We start from the raw sequence: 17,750 nt of genomic DNA, 5'->3' as shown, positions 1-17,750 counted from the left end.
CTGTTGGAGATACTGTGATTGATTGCATAGGAAAGTTAAGCTTTCATCCTACTTGCCGCATATTTTTAGCTTCTCTGTACAGTCTCCGACTTCCTACTTAGAAAGCCAGCTTAGGAAAGCACCCTTTCCTTGAACTTGCCAAGGTATGTTGATGTGACTGTGACTCTATAAAAGTTCCTTGGCATACGTACTGAACGTGTAAAATGGCAAATTGTTGAAAGCTTGCTTCCTTTCAATTAGCATAAGAATGCATCTTTTAATCAACGTTTCACATTGCACCTCTGCTTTCAGGTCTCCTCCTATTTTTCCGAGGTTTTGTTAATTACCTGAAAGTCAGAAACATGTCTGAAAGTATGGCAGCTGCTCATAGAACAAGATTTTTCTTCTTGTACTAGAGGTAAGCACCGTGGCTCCTTTCGTAGGTAAGTACTTGGCACAGAAAATGCCTTCAGCGAAATTGCTTTCTCAGTTTTGCACACTTGGGCTTGCATGCACAAATATTGCCTTCTATTGCTTGATAGTTGCCTTTGTTTGTCAAGCCTATTTCTGCAACGTCAAGGTTGTGTTTCCCTCCTTCTTTTTTTTAAAAAAACAGCAACCAAGTCCCATGCATTCCTCGTGACAGAAAAGCAAGCTGTTAATATCTGATTTCCCCAACTTTATTAAATGTTGTAGGCCTCTGCATACATGCCTGACTCTTCTGTAGTGAGGATAAACCAACTCCCTAAACACCTTTTTAACATTTGGCAGGCGTAACTATTATGTCTTCAAAGTCCATGAGCATTTAAACTTCAACCCACATTCTATAGAAAAGAGACATACCAGGCCTTAACTGATGGTAGTATGGTCCCATTGAACGTTGCCCATGATATTTGCATTCCCTTTTCAGTTTCCAGATCACTTATCTTAAGGCTTTTGCAAGGACTTCTGACAAAAATGCAAGTTAGACCGGCATTATTATCCCATGTTTCAGTTTGGGAGGGTGTGTCATGCGGGCTAAGAAAATAGCAAGGTGCATAAAAGTAGCTTGCAAGTTCATTGCCAAAATGCTATTTGAATGAGAGGTTTCCCTTTGCAACACTTGTGGTCCTAGTGTAATATTCATATCACAATACTGACTCTTTCCAAACATGCTCATCTCCCTGGACAAGGAAGTGGATGTTTAAACTGCACCGTCAGTGTGCAGTGGTGCCTTACAGAATTATGCCAGCAATGTAGATGGGTTCCTGTTTCCCAAGGAGCTTAAAATCTAAAAGGGAGAGTGGGGAGGGGGGGGACAACAGAAGAGGGAAGAATGTGGGCAAATGCTGTTGCAAACACTTGAAGTTTGGATGAGGATTAAGAGGATAAACAAAAAGCCATGTGGAAAAGGTGGGTTGTAAGGAGGGATTTCAAGGAAGAGAGAGGTGGCATGCACAATGTTCACTTTCCGGAAGGGTCTTTCATGGGGTGGGGGTGGGGAGGAAAGGACAGAGTAGTTTAAATGCACAATAGTCTGATTTATTGATTCATCCGGGTTATTTCTTGAAGTTTGGGCCACAGCGGTAGTCATCCCTATATTCAAAAAGGGCCTTGCATGCAATCCGGCTAGTTATAGACTAGTTAGTTTGCTACCTGTAATTAGCAAATTACATACAAAGCGTCTTTACAATAAGCTAGTTGATTGGATAACCAATGGAGCTATTTTTGCCAAAGAGCAAGCAGGATTTAGATAAGGCGGATCCACTATAGACCATTGCTTTGTACTACCCCATTTTATAGATAAGTATGTTAAGAAACCAGGTGGTGTGCTATATGCAGATTTCATTGATCTGAAAGCTGCATTTGATTCAGTCTATTGAGTAAGACTGTGGGATAAGCTGAACTCTTCCAAGTATAGATAAAAATATTGTTGCTCTTTGTTAAATGTCTGTATAAAAACACAGTGCTGAAAGTGTGTTGCTCTACAAATGGGCAGTTCACAGGATCTGTACCAGCCACAAAGGGAGTTAAGCAAGGTTGCATCCTAGCTCCCACACTATTTAGTTTATATATAAATGATATTGTCCAGAGTTTAACATCCCCAGAGTATCATGCCCCTAAACTGACCACAAAAGCTATCTATAGTATTATACGTAGATGCATGGAAGGGATAAAATGAAGAAAGGGCCCCCAAATATAGTGTGGTGAAGATGTGTTTAAGGCAAAGATTATCTTCACACTTAAATAGTTATCAATATTCAGTATTAATCTGTTATAATCTACTATACTATACTATAATCTAGTATTAATCTGTTATTACTCTTTGTATCAATGTCTGAATATAATTCAGGGGCTGAAGATAAAAATGTAGACCAACCAATTTAATATGGCTTCAGAACAATGTAAATGAGCGGTGTGCTTGTTTTCAAAATGTATAACTGACTGGAGCCCTTAAAGCATAGGTGAAAACAACATCATAGCATAAATTCTCAACAAAAACAGCTGAATGTCTGACCATTCTTGACATGGAATAGGTAAAGGGACCCCTGACTGTTAGGTCCAGTTGTGGCCGACTCTGGGGTTGCGGCGCTCATCGCGCTTTATTGGCTGAGGGAGCCAGTGTACAGCTTCTGGGTCGTGTGGCCAGCATGATTTAAAGCCGCTGTTTACCTTCCCGCCAGAGTGCTACCTATTTATCTACTTGCACTTTGATGTGCTTTCGAACTTCTAGGTTGGCAGGAGCAGGGACCAAGCAATGAGAGTTCACCCCATTGCGGGGATTCGAACCGCCAACCTTCTGATCAGCAAGCCCTAGGCTCTGTGGTTTAGACCACAGCACCACCTGCATCCCTTGACATGGAATAGGTAGCAGTCTGTAAACCGTGTCTCCCAAGGGTTTACAAACCTAAGATGTTTCCAAACAGAGAGGTTTCCATGGGCTTTAGAAGGGGCAACTAAATGAATCTTGAGTTTTTCTGAAGAAAGGGAATTCCGCAATCGTTGGCCACCACCCTAAGGTGGTGGCCAGTCACATTTCTAATGGTGGTTACACCTGCAGGAAAAGCCTTGCTTCCTGTTCTTAACACCTGGGAAGGAATGCAGGGGGAAAATGCTTACTCAGATACCACAGGGGGAAAGCATACGGGGTTTTAAAGATTAAAGCACCTTTAACTTAGCCCAGAAACTAATTTGCCTCTACTGGAGTTCTTGTTGTAACGGTGAAAAATTCTCCATGTACTGAAATATCCACGAGAGACTATATTCACATACATATTTCAGAATGCAGTATTGTTAAATATGTTGTTTGATTATCCCGCTGATTTTTTTAGTTAACTAAAATACAGCTCTTTTCTTTTATTCCCAGACTGCATCGACCAGACATTCCTTTCTCATACCAATGTGAACTTCCAGCCAATCTGTAACCTTCCAAGCGAATAGGGAAAGACGACTACTAGAAGCAGGAGATAAATTTGAAGCAGGATCTTTTTGCCGCTTAGGGAATGACAGGGTGGTCTATGCTTAAGTGCCATTTCTGTTCATTCCAATAAATATTTATATTAAGCATTGCCTTTTGTCTTGCACATATGCATATGTGCTAATTTAACAAGAACTTTAAAAAGAATAAATTCCATGCATATGGTCTGCTAAGCAGTTGAATACAGCCAGACTTGACTAATTTGTGTTTTGTATCTGGAAGATTTAAAGTGGTAACTTGTTTTCACAGTATTATGTACTATCTACTTAACAGAAGTTTCATTAAGTACAAGTAATTTGTACTGAATGACTCAAAGTAAGCCACTCAGACTCTGTTAGTATGTAAATTGCATTCATCCAATTATGCACATAAAAACTGCTCTATCACATGATATGTAGTTCTATAAACACACATTGAAAAGCTGTCGAGGGCTAACCAAGGTTTCCCTAGTGCACCTCTCTTACACTGGTGTGAATTTGGGTCCCGCCTCCCCCCTACATAGATGTGGGCCATAAAAGCAGTAGCCTTAATCACTGCCATTTTAAGCCCAATTTGAACAGATTCTTAAAGTATGCATATACAGTAAAAAAATCTGCATGTGCTGTAGTTCATAAAGTCCCAATATTTGATCTGATAATTAAGTTACAGGAAAGTGTAACACCATCCCATGCTGTTCTAGTGATCTAGGAAACCAGATGAGAGATGGGAGCAGTAGCCTCAGTTATCAGATCAGGGAGTAATGGGATTGCTCTCTCTCTTCCTCTGTGGCCTCTCCATTATTTCTGCCTTAGCAGAGCAACATGGGATTGAGCCATGTTGGATCAGTGGCTGCGCTGCTCCCAAAACATTCCCACCAGCCCTTAAGCTTCAAAAAGAAGTGTCCGGATTACAAACAATGGCAAAATATTAGCAATATCACTTCTTCTCCAATGTCTTACCAGTTTGATGTGCATACGGGTCTTTGGGGCTGTGTAACTTTGTGAGCGTTAAGCCCTGCAAGAAACCTTTTGGCAACAATCTGTACAGAGCCAAAAGAATTAAGACGTGCATCAGAACAATGATGTTTCCTTAAGGGCACAAATTGATGGATTTTGAGTCCCGGTCCTGCAGGGGGGGAAGTCTTACACTCGTTTCACTGTCATGTTCATCATCTCATTGGAAAGGCTAGCGTAAGATAATTGCTAGTCTGGTCCTGCACTTTTTTCTAGGTAGGTAGACCTCTACCCCACTCCTTTTTCTCGCCCTACAATCATTGGCTCTAATTGGAGATCAGGACTGTACACTCTCTGACTCCAACTGCACAACCTCCACTCCTCTAGGTGAGTTTGTCAAGGAGCCCTGCTCCATTCCAGGTGAAAGGAACAGACATTGCACCCCACCAGTGGATGAACAACCTAGTTCTTTAAGCCGGAGTGTCAGTTTTACTTGTCGTTGTGTTTTGTGGGAGTATTTCCATAATCACCGTTCCTTAACCCCAACGGTTACTTGTCATGCTTTCACAGGAATGATGTTAAGTTTAGGTCAATTCCATTGGGCACATTTTCATTTTCCTTGCAAAAATACAAGCAATTCGCCATCAGTGGTATCCGCACCATAGTAATGATGGCCCTCCCGTGCAAAGGAATATATCTAGGGCTTTTTATGGGGAGGCAAATGTTGAAGCACATGTGTTTCTTCCCCAAACATCTCTGGGACTCTGCACTCTGGCATGACGGGAGACAAAATCTCCCAGATATCCACAAACAGCTCTCATCTCAGTTGCTGCCAATCACTAATCACTCTGTGTTTGGGGAGTGGTAGATGCACATTTATTCTTTTGTTTGTTTCTTAATTTGAACTCTTGCATTTTTAATACTAATGTGTAGAGGAATTATATGTCTCATTTAGTGCTGTATCCAATTTTGTATCTATTGTATGCATAAGGTTTATATTCTTTAATATTTCAGGAATAATAATAATTAAAAAAAAGGCTGAAGAGTTTGAAAGCAAAAGCCCACTACTGCTTTTCATGAAAACAAGATTCTCTTGGGAATTCCCATGTGTTTCTCTCTGAATTCATCAGTATTTTTTCTATGATTTTCTCTCCTCTCTATCTCTCTTATTTATCTTCCTTTTTTTGCATTATTTGTTCTCATAAGAGGCAGGTGAATAAAAGTTTTTGTTTTGGAATAAAGGCTCCTGGTTTTAATTTGCACATTAGGAAACTGCTGCAGTTTCTATCAGGTCAAATGGTTTGTCTGGATTCTTTCTGCTTGGTTCCATTTTTAAAACTATAAATTTGTTACAGTGTTGTGGAGGATTTGTAAACGTGTGTGTGTGTGTGTGAGAGAGAGAGAGAGAGAGAGAGAACGAACATACTTGTGTGAGTGGTGTTTTTATCTAAGATCAAAGCTGCTGCTTTGGCAATCACTCATAGCTGAGAAAGATTGTCTTCCATGAATATGATCTTAACAGTGAGTCTGTAAGTGATTGTGGAGGCCAATTATGGATCCACACATCCTTCCACAGTGGGGACATAGGTTTCTGGGTAGTAGCTGAAGGTTTGCCAAACATGGCTTCCTCTTGGCACGTTTCTCCCTTTTGTCCTGACACCCTTGGTAAAGGCTGTTCTCCGGTTGGAGCACTCGCAGGCCAGTGTTTCCCAATTGTCGGTGTTTATACTACATTTTTAAAGATTTGCCTTGAGAGAGTCTTTGAACCCTTTTTCCTGACCACCAGCATTACACTTTCCATTCTTGAATTGGGAATAGAGTAGTTGCTTTAATAGAGGGTCATGGACTTGGTTTGTAAGAGATTTAAGTATAAAGTTTAACAGACGTTTGATATTAAATATACCGTATTGTTCGTCCCATAGGACGCACCTAGTTTTTTGGGGGGGAAATAAAGGAATTTCCCCCCCTTTATTTCCCCCCAAAACCAGGTCGGGGAATCCAAACCAGGTCAGGGAACAGCGGGATGGCGGCACTTCGCCTCCCCGCTGTCCCCCGAGCTTGTGGGGCTGCCTGATGTCTGCCCGAAGGGCCGGGCGCTCTGCTTTCAGCGTGCCCCGTGCTCCGGGAAGCAGGCTGCTATCCACAGCCTAGGGAGCCCTGTGGGAACTCCCGCGGGCTCCCCAGGCTTGCTGATAGCTTCCTGAAGCCTGGAGAGCGAGGGGTCGGTGCGCACCAACCCCTCTCGCTCTCCAAGCTTCAGCGAAAGCTTGCATTCGCCCCATAGGATGCACACAGATTTCCCCTGAAGAAGCGTGCATGCACACGAAAGCTCATACCAAGAACTAACTTAGTTGGTCTTTAAGGTGCTACTGGAAGGAATTTTTTTTGTTTTGACAGATTTCCCCTTCATTTTTGGAGGGGGAAAAGTGCATCCTATAGGGCGAAAAATACGGTAGATTTTAAAAATAATCTGTTTTACATTTGAAACAGGCATTTCAGTTCCTGGGACCAAAGGTCCTTCTGCATCAGAGATCAAAATAGCAGAACCTTAAACAGCCCATTCATAAAGTTTTGTTCTTTGACTTCAGTTCTGGATATCTATGAACTTATCTCAAGTTCATTTTGTGCTCTCTTCAGACAAATATTAAAGCCGAGGGATTAGTAGACATTGTTCTTGTAAAGAGTTATTTGAGGAAAATAAAATAAACAGGACTTAGACGATCTCTTCTGAACATTTTAATGGTTTTTGGCTGTAGTCTCTTGTTATTGCCATGTTGGCAGAAAGTCCTGCTTTTTTTTATTTCTATATTAAGCTACTAGTATCATAGGAAGCATTTAAATCTGTCGTTGGATTGACTCCTATACAGAATCTCCATCAATTGGGGAGACGTACTTGAATGGGACTTGTGCACATGTAACGAGATGTAGGCTCATAGCTTAGGATTGCCAAGACACCCCGAAAGTCTTTTGGGGAAGGCCTTTTAAGGAAAACCCAAAAGTTGTTGAGGTGTGGTGGTGGTGTTTTACAAAAACACGATTTTTCATTTAACTTGTCTAAGATCCAGCGCCCCCTTTTGGAAATTCCACCTTTGTAATCCCGGTAATGTCTGGGGAAAATCCTGACAGATATCAGCCCTATCATAACTTCTGGGTATTGGATGTTTTGAGAAGTCTTGTAAATGTGAATTGGCTTTTAAGATTTGGTATTTTTATTGTGGAGCACCAGTCAGGGAACCCCCAGGGGAAGAAGGCTGAAGAGCCAGGGGATTGGTGGTGGGATGATGGTGAGTGGTCAGAGAGAGGAGAGGGAGCAGACTGGAAGGAGGAGGTGTCAGAAGCTGACGAGGCAACAGGGTTTAGTGAGCAGGAAGAGACTGTGGCAGAGAGCAGTCCAGACTCTTAGGCGGGAGCAGAGACTGGAGAGGAGAGAACCCCTCCTTCTGTGTCTAGTTGCCCTCCTCCCTGGTCTCCCAGAACATGGAAGACAAGAAAAACGAGGAAAAGGAGCCTCTGGTTGCTGGAGGAGGAATCTTAGATAGCGGTGGGAAGGTGGGGACCTTCATTCCTCACAACGGCCTCACTGGGGCAAGACCTAGGAAGAGTTGCTGGGATCATGAGGCCTGTGCTGTTTTGGTTTTTCTGAATAAAGAGTTGACACCACAGACAGGAATTAAGTGGCGTCCAATTCTGTACGTTCCCAAAGTGCACCACTCTCTGCTACGATGAGCAGAAATGTTAACTATTGGAGTCCCCCATCCCTAGGATTGCCATATGTCAGGAATTTTATCCGGAATACTGCAGCCACAAGCAGTGTCCGGGCGGAAATCGGCGGAGAACAATAAAAAGTGTGTGTGGGTGCGCAAAAATGGAGCCCTGTTTATACTGCAAATAAAATATTGGAAATGGTGAAACTGGCGAAGAAAACCCTTCCTATGATTTTGACAGAAAAGGTCACCAATCCACCTTAAATTCTTTAATTGCAATGCTTTGGCTGCCAGCGATTTTGTAGGAAATGGGTGGGAGTGTTGATTCCTGTCTTGCAAATGGAGCCTTACACTGTCTGCTCAGAAGGAAGTCCCACTGTATTCAATGGAGCTTACTCCCAGGTAAATGGGTCAACATTGGGCAGCCTTACACTGCAATCCTAAGCATTTTTACTCAGAATTAAGTCCCACAGGGTTCAATAGGATTTACTCTCTGGTATGTTCCTGATTGTTCTCACAGTTTCCATTGTTGTTGTTATTTCCCCAACAGTGACTTGAGGCAGCTTGATTTTAATTTCATTCCATTTTTCTGTGGAAGGTGTTGCACCTTCCCTCACACATTTTTTTTTATGTACAACAATCCTGTGAGGCAGGTTCGGAGGAGAGGCTGTCATTGGCTCAAGGAAACAGATTTGTATGCGTTTATGACGTCTATGTGTGCAGCGAGATCAAATGCGGAAGAAACTTCCTGATGCAGAATAAAACGTCACTATTTTCATGTGAGAAATGTTGGATGGTCTTGCAGTTTTTAAGGGCACAAAAGAGGCCTGATAATAAAAAAGAAGTCAATCCTATTCAAGGCCCAGAGGGTTGTCATCTCTTTCCCTCCCTGTGTGTTTTACAAGAGCCTGACAAAGAAATTACAGAAGTGATGCTTTTTCTAAAGGCTTTCTTTCTTTCTTTCTTTCTTTCTTTCTTTCTTTCTTTCTTTCTTTCTTTCTTTCTTTCTTTCTTTCCTTCCTTCCTTCCTTCCTTCCTTCCTTCCTTCCTAATGGTTTATTAGTAAAGATTTTCCTGCAAAAGAACGTGCAGTGTGTCTTTTCAGGTTGGAGGGGAAGACAAGTTGCGGGAGAGGGTGGGTGGTAAACTGAATCTTTTAAAAAGTTATGCGTCAGGTTTTTGCATCAGCTTGGGTTTGTTCTCTTTCGATTCATTTACTGGTTTTTATTGGCCGTGAGAAAAAGCTCTGTCAGCTTTGGAGGGCAGCTGGTCTCCCATTTGGGACTGGCAGGGTGTAAGGCAGGGAGGTGAACAGTAGGGGGAGCCAGAGGCAATGACAGGCAGAGCCAACTGATTCTCGTTTGTCTTTCTCTTTCTGCCATAAGTCCTGATTTTCCAGGACATGTCCTGGAATTCGGCTGCAAAAATAGCATCCTAGATTGTTCCTTGGAAATCGGGCAAATGTCTCATGAAACCAGCAACGGGGATTAAATCGTGCTGAAAGTGCCCAGACAAAGCTCCAAATTTCTTGTAGATCAACAACTTTGATTGCCCTAAAAACAAACAAAATCTCAACAACTTTGTTCTGATTAATTTCTCCATTCGCTTTTAGAGGACCTATTGATTGCACGTTCCTTCCTACTTTGCAGCGAGGTTATGCAAAATTGCATTCAACAATTATCTCGTATTCTCCCGTTCATTTCCTTACCGCATAAACTCTTGATGTTTTATTTTTGGGGGGAGGGGGGAGAGGAGGTTGTTGTGCAAGAGCACTGGATCCCTTTCATCACACAAATAGATTGCACTGGGATTTGGTTGAATCCCACCTGCAAAAGAGATTGCAACCCTATAGAGCAGAGTTTCCCAAACTTGGGTCTCCAGCTGTTTTTGGACTACAACTCCCATCATTCAGAGCTAGGACCAGTGGTCAGGGATGATGGGAATTGTAGTCCGAAAACAGCTGGAGACCCAAATTTGGGAGACACTGCTCTAGCGGGTAAAGGAGCTTTGGAAAATTAGAAATATGGGGCCTGCCTGCAGCTTCTGCCTGTGAGTTACCTGTGCAACGTGCCAACGTCCTCATGGGAGCTGTACAACTGGGGGAGCATCAGGACAACATTCTGCTGCGCTGTCTGGTCCATCAGCATTGCACCTTGGCATTTTAGGATCTTTTGGCTTTATCCAACTGACTTCTGTGTGGAGTATCCTCCTGTCAAATTAATAGACCTAAGCAAGCCATATGGGACAGGGGTGGCACTGTGGGTTAAACCACAGAACCTAGGGTTTGCTGATCAGTAGGTCGGTGGTTCGAATCCCCGGGACGGGGTGAGCTCCTGTTGCTCAGTCCCAGCTCCTGCCAACCTAGCAGTTCAAAAGCACATCAAAGTGCAAGTAGATAAATAGGTACCACTCCAGTGGGAAGGTAAACGGCATTTCCGTGCGGTGCTCTGGTTCGCCAGAAGCGCCTTAGTCATGCTGGCCACATGACCCGGAAGCTGTACGCCGGCTCCCTCGACCAGTAAAGTGAGATGAATACCACAACCCCAGAGTCATCTGCGACTGGACCTAATGGTCAGGGGTCCCTTTACCTCTACCTTAAGCCATACTGAATAAATTTCAGTGGGTCTACTCTGCCTCTGGCTGTGGTTTGATGCAGCCCTATATGTATCCCTCTGCCCAGAAAACGTAAAATAGAATCGTAGGGGTGCTCTAGTCCAACCCCCTGCAATGCAGGAATCTTGCTTTAATTGTTTTCAAACTCACCTGAGATGCTGATTTTGGAAACAGACACACATTTTCCCCCTTCTGGTTGTGTACACATCATAGCTTTAAAGCACATTCAAACCACATTCCCCCCAAACCCTCAAAGAATTTTGGGAACCGTAGTTTGTTAAGCCTGCGGTTCTCGGCGTTCGTTTATTGGGAAATCTTTCTAACTGTGACCTTTGGTCAGAACCGATCATTTCCCTTCTCCTTTCCAGCCACTCCACTAGAATTTAATAGTGTTCTTTTAGTTATCAGATACAGGGGAACCGAAGGACTTTGCAAGATCGGGAGCCAACTTTAAAAAAACAAAACAAGACACCTCCCTCTCTTTTGACTTGAGTACAGAACATGGACGAGAGAAAAAAAAAATGCCCACAGATATTTACACAGGGTAAATAACCAGTTGCGTAATGAGTATCCGTATGAGGACCTGAAGGGTAATGAGTTCATTAAGCTTGGGTTTCTTCTTGACCGTTGTGACCACCCAGAAGGCTCAATAAACCACTTTCCTCTCTTCCGTTGTTCTCCGGAGAAGTGGCCTTCCTGAATCCAGCTATATAAGCATTTAATGAGTGACCTATTTGTGAGGCAGCTTTCTGAATTGGCAAATGAGAGGAGGATATGGAATGTCGAAAGCCTTTCCCTTTTATAACCCCATCTTCCTTGACTTCCCCTCTGCATGGAATGTGACCAGCGCAGAAATGGCACCAGTCACCGCAGGGCTGAAACGCAGCGCTGACAATAGCTGTCGGCAGCTTTTCTCACCTAACTGTCATCGGACTGAGCGGGGAAATGGGAGGGTGCGAGTGGGGAGTGAAATATCGAGCCGAGGTGGGACGCTTTTGGATTTCAGCTACTGAGAAATCACCTAGCCCAAATGCAACATCTTTTTGTGCAGGATTGCTGCATTTCAGAAAGTGAAAATCCGGACAAAAACATTTCTTTCTTTCTTTCTTTCTTTCTTTCTTTCTTTCTTTCTTTCTTTCTTTCTTTCTTTCTTTCTTTCTTTCTTTCTTTCTTTCGCTCTCTCTCTCTCTCTCTCTCTCTCTCTCTCTCTCTCTCCTCTCTCTTTTTCTCTCTTTTTTGAACAAAGTTTTTCTGCTAGTTTAAAGAAAACTGGCAAAAAAAACCCCAACCACTTGCAGAATGGGTTGTCCTACAACTTTTAGAATGAACAGTAAAAAAATCCGCCCAGATGCCATTTTTGGGATCAAAATCCCAGCGATGTCTGGGATTTTCCGGGTGTATGACAGCCTTCTTTACAAATACAGATGTTTTTGTTTTCGGTGTACAACCTGCTTAACCTCCCAGTCTTGGAGTAGGTAGGTAACAGGGCCGGATTTAGGTTTGGTGAGGCCCTAAGCTACTGAAGGTAATGGGGCCCTTTATATGTCCAGCTGTCCTCTGTCAACAAATCATCGCTGGTTTTTTTTTGTGTTGAATATATGCTATATGGCAATTTATGGAGCTAATAGGTATCTAAAGCCATTTGCACATAACAAAATATGTACTTTATCCAGGTTTTTTTCCCCTTTAATTTTTTGGGGAGCCCCCAAGAGAGTGGGGCCCTAAGCTATAGCTTGTTTAGCTTATATGGAAATCTGGCACTAGCAGGTAACCACATTGGCAGATAAAACAGTGAGGGACCCATATTACAAAGGTTCTCAAGCTGAGCTGTATCAGCCATGCATAGTGAGAGGAGAAGGAAAAGCATGCAGGTTTAGCATCTTGATCATTCATGGCTCATTTTTGAAAGTGTGGACTAGAAATTACATTTACGACCCCCAAGAAGAAAAAAAAGCTGCAAGGACAAACCGCCTCAGGCTCCATTTGAAGCAGTATCATACCGTTTTAAACAGCAGCGGTTTCTCCCAGTGCTATTTTTCTAGAATATGAGGTGCCAGAGGTCACCATGAACATCAACCTTGTTCTTTTATAACAGAAACGACATCCACCTGAGAGGTGTCGAAACTTTCTGGTGAGTTCCAGCTGAAAAAATAAGCCCTGGTTTCTCCTAAAGAGTCCTGGGAAGTATAGTTTGTGAAGACCTCTGAGAGTTGTCAGGAGCCCTCTATTTCCCTCACAGAGCTACAGTTCCCAAAATTCCTTAGGGATTGACTATTAACCTCTCTGAGAATTGTAGCTCCGTGAGGCAAATAGGAATATTATATTCCTGTGTAACTTTACCTTTTCATGTACAGTGGTACCTCGGGGTTAAGTACTTAATTTGTTTCGGAGGTCCGTTCTTAACCTGAAACTGTTCTTAACCTGAAGCACCACTTTAGCTAATGGGGCCTCCTGCTGCCGCCGCACCACCGGAGCATGATTTCTGTTCTGAAGCAAAGTTCTTAAGCCAGGGTTAGCGGAGTCTGTAACCTGAAGCATCTGTAACGTGAAGCGTATGTAACCCGAGGTACCACTGTATGTGCTTTTTGGAATGCAATATGTCATCGGGCACTGAGGGGCAGGGGAAGAAGATGATGATGATGATAATAATATTTGTACCCTTTCATCTGACTAGATTGCCCCTGACACTCTGGGCTGCTTCCAACAAATATATAAGCATATGAAAATATCAGACATTAAAAACTTCCCTATACAGGGCTGCCTTCAGATGTCTTCTAAAAGTTCTATAGTTAATTACCGTAGCTCCTTGACATCCAAATAATTTGTATGTGTGATTGCCCAACCATTGTTGATCCCTGTCAGCAAACGGGATCAGTTTGAGAACAGCTGGCTCTGTGTTCTTGGAGCGTTTTATATGTGCTTGCATCTTACCCTTTATTTAACACATTGTCCCTTAGGACATATTGGAACTCTCTGAAGGTGGATGCAGAAAATTTAGGTTTGTCCTGGAATTTCATTGTCCCTGTTTTTTACTATTTGAAATACGGCAACCCTCCCTTACAGCCAAGGAGAGTGTTTGTCATCCCCTTCATTTGTTTAACTTTTGAATACCTCTTCGCATAGACAGTCTGTGTCATGACTTTGCTTCACAAGTTGCACGCACAGTTTATAAGAGAATAAACTTGCACACTGTATGCCTGCATTTATTCACATCATGTGAAATGTTTGTCCTGCTTGTTTTAGATGTATCGTGGATACATGGCTAGGTGGTTCAAGACAGGTATATCCCAAGTAACCCCAACCCACCACCGCTTCTCTCAACCTCAGTCCCCTGGGTCTGCAACATGCTGATAGCAATATTGGCCCACAGTGCAGGTTGCTGGAAGGATTCCTGAGATGATCCTAGAACTCTTAAGGAAATCGCTGTATAAATACGTGTTTCTGAACAGAGAGCTGCATCACATGTGTCTCTTGCCACCTGCACGTTCAGAAACCAAAACTCAGGTGTGTGTTGCAGACTTTAGATATTTGAAACGGCAATTTCTGAGCAGCCTCGCACGTACAATCCTTCGGCAGTTCTCAGGTGACCCTGGCAGGTGACTGGTGAACTCTGGATTAAAAACAATGTTCTTCCCTCAAATACCAACGTCTTGATCTTGCCAAGGTCTGCATCACCTGAAGCTTTGACTTCAAACGTGTTGGAGCGGATGTCCCGGGGAGCTTGATCATTTATTTGTGCGCATCGCGAAACCACCGCATAACTTGGCAGGGGAGAAAGGAATGGCAAAGCTTTTGTGGGTCAAGAAGGAGGTCAGCTGGCAAAATGGGGAAGGAAATGCACAAGTTTGCAGACAACAGCACTTCTGATATGTGGTCTCTTGCATCTGTTACACTGGGACCCAAACTGGTGGGTTAAATGCATAGGGTGTTTTTTATTTAAAAAATGCAAATGAAGAGGAGAAGGATTAATGGGATCACAGCATGCAGGGAGGGGGGACTTTAACCCTTTCCTGCCTTCTGGTGTCCTGATGAAAAACATTCATTGAAGCTGCTATTTGCACTGTGAGGAATTTATCCATTTTTGTCAAAAAAAAATTTCATTCCTCCCAGTGCAACTAGTATCCAAAAAAGACTCCCACATACATGCTATATGCAGGATTCTGTGCACGCTGAGCCTAAATAAAGATGTAATTATTAAGAAAAGGTGAATTCTGTGACCAACATACCTTGGGCTTACTTCCATAGCTGTCAAGCATCCCTTATTTGGTGGGACAGTCCCTTATCCCAGCACCATGTCCCTCTGCTGTCCCTTATTGATGATGTCCCTTAAATTTCCCGGGTTTCAAAGGAAGCAGCTCCTCTCCCTCCCTCCCTGCTGGCCAGGGAGGAGGGAGGCTCCAACTGTGTTACTTAGCTGTGTTGCTCACCCAATAAGGAGTCTAAGAATGACTAAGGGGTGGAGCTTGCATGCCTTGTGCCGATCAAATCGGCCGCGTTGCCTGGGGAGTCGCCTTTGCTCAGCGCTTCCCAGCAGAGAGGTGACGGTGGTTTCCTTGCTGCACCCCCTTTGCCGGGTTGCTGCGCTGTGGGAACCACTGCTTGAGGCTTTGTTTGGCTGCTGGTTGACTAAAATCCCTTATTTTGGCTGCTGATCCCTTATTTTCGAGGCTGTTGATCCCTTATTTTCAAATCTGTAAGTTGACAGCTATGCTTACTTCGCATCATATTTATATACTTTTAAAACATTTTTTTCTGGCTTTTGCAAGGTATGAAGAAGAGCAAGGAACATCATGGGGCCCCCAAACCCCGCCACTGGAGGCTATTTTAAAGTTGCAGTTACATGCACTTACAACCCAATCCTATGCTTATTTCTTCAGATGTGATTCCTACTGAGTTCAATAATCCCAAGTAAGTACGCATAAGACAGCAGCCTTAATCAGAAGTGAGATGCATTTTGAGCAATAGGACTGACTTCCAAATAAACAGGGGTACAGCACATCATTTATTTTTGCAGTGGAATTTCAAGTCAATTTCCCAAGTCTATCATTATATCAGTAAGAAGAAGAAGAAGAAGAAGAAGAAGAAGAAGAAGAAGAAGAAGAAGAGGAGGAGGAGGAGGAGTTTGGATTTGATATCATGCCTTTCACTCCCCTTCAGGAGTCTCAAAGTGGCTAACAATCTCCTTTTCCCTTCCTCCCCCACAACAAACACTCTGTGAGGTGAGTGGGGCTGAGAGACTTCAAAGAAGTGTGACTGGCCCAAGGTCACCCAGCAGCTGCATGTGGAGGAGCGGAGACGCGAACCCAGTTCCCCAGATTAAGAGACTACCGCTCTTAACCGCTACACCACACTGGCACCATACTAGGAACTTTTTAAAGAAATGAGATTTATGTTTCGCCTGGAGAAGAAGAGACTGAGAGGAGATATTATGGCCATCCTCAAATATCTCCATCACATGGAAGAGGGAACAAGCTTGTTTTCTCCTGCTCTGGATGGGAGGATTCAAACCAATGGCTTCAAGTTACAAGAAAGAAGATTCCGACTAAACATCAGGAAAAACTTTCTGACAGTAAGAGCTGTTCGGCAGTGGAACTGTCTCCCTCAGGAGGTTATGAGCTGTCCTTTCTTGGAGGTTTTTAAGCAGAGTTTGGATGGCTAACTGTCATGGATGCTTTGGTTGAGATTCCTGCATTGCAGGAAGTTGAACTTGATGATCCTTGGAGTCCCTTCCAACTTTACAATTCTGATTCTACGGCAGTTGAATTCAGTGCAGCATTCCCCCTTTCGTTAGTGCAAAATTGTAGAATGCACACCGTTTGCTTTTCTTCGTTGGGAGCTGAGTTTAATTTGATTCACTCTTGAGAAAACGTTTGGAAGCAGAGGATTTCAAAACACGCAGTTGGGACACTTTGTAACGTCAAGATCTGCAGCTATTTGTTTTGAAACGCCATTGTTACCTTGGGCATTCTTCCTTGTTAGAACATCTCCCCCCCCCCCCAACCCTGCAATAGTCTCTTTTTCACTCAATGTCTGGTTTCTGTTTGCAATACTTCCACAAAACAACTCGAGCCAGTAGTGAATCATTGCTGTTATCAAGTGCTCTGACAGCCCGGTTTCAACAAGTCAAGCCTCTCTTTAACCTACTATTTTAAGCTGGCTGGATGGCAGCCTCTACCTGCCAGAACAAAACCCTTTTGCATGTACTAGGAACAATATCTTATTGTCTTTGGGGATAGCTTGGTGTCGATAGAAGGAAGAATGACAAGCGATGCAGTGATTCTGAACATGCAGTCATTCTCACCATCGCATGCTGCTGTTTGAATATACGTAGACCCAGAAAGTGGAGCTTGGCTCATATTTGTATAATGAGACATTGCTGCTTGTGCTAAATACTAAATGCATTTATATCACATGGTCAATGGCTTTCCATCTTTCCAACTTCACAGCTCGCTTTCCACACTGCTCTGTCCACAAAGGAGCTTTTGAGCACCTGTCAGAAAATCCCCACAGAAAAACCCCACTGGGTTTAATGTGGATTTCTCCACATTTTTGCCAACCCACCTTCTCAAATGCAATGCATTTGTTGTATTTCTACAAATATTTGCATTTTATGCACACTTGAGCATCGGCATTATCATACACATTACTTGGCCAGAAGTAATCCCCCCACTGCTAAGGATTTGGTAGGTAAAGGTAAAGGGACCCCTGACCGTTAGGTCCAGTTGTGACCGACTCTGGGGTTGTAGCTCTCATCTTGCTTTATTGGCCGAGGGAGCCAGCGTACAGCTGGTCATGTGGCCAGCATGACTAAGCTGCTTCTGGTGAACCAGAGCAGTGCACGGAAACACCATTTACCTTCCCGCCAGAGCGGTACCTATTTATCTACTTGCACTTTGACGAGCTTTCGAACTGCTAGGTTGGCAGGAGCAGGGACAGAGCAACGGGAGCTCACCCTGTCGTGGGGATTCGAACCACTGACGTTCTGATCGACAAGTCCTAGTTTCTGTGGTTTAACCCACAGCGCCACCCATGTCCCCAAGGATTTGGAGGCATGTGCTAATATGC

General features: G+C 43.4%; 1 protein-coding gene across 4 annotated transcripts in view; it reads left to right on the top strand.

The window, feature by feature from the left end:
• Positions 1-5,609, top strand: part of NDFIP2 (Nedd4 family interacting protein 2) — a 55,631-nt gene extending 50,022 nt beyond the window's left edge. For all 4 annotated transcript variants that reach the window (XM_083735371.1, XM_083735369.1, XM_083735372.1 and 1 more), the window contains 2 exons: positions 292-397; positions 3,326-5,609. In XM_083735371.1, coding sequence (XP_083591497.1) covers positions 292-395 — 104 coding nt within the window. In that variant the 3' untranslated portion in view covers positions 396-397; positions 3,326-5,609. The remainder of the gene's footprint in view (positions 1-291; positions 398-3,325) is intronic.
• Positions 5,610-17,750: the final 12,141 nt, after the last annotated feature.

The sequence above is a fragment of the Podarcis gaigeae genome, assembly GCF_964106915.1.
Source record: "Podarcis gaigeae genome assembly, chromosome: 4".
In the NCBI taxonomy this organism is placed as follows: domain Eukaryota; kingdom Metazoa; phylum Chordata; class Lepidosauria; order Squamata; family Lacertidae; genus Podarcis; species Podarcis gaigeae.
This window is presented reverse-complemented; position numbering and strand designations above follow the sequence as displayed.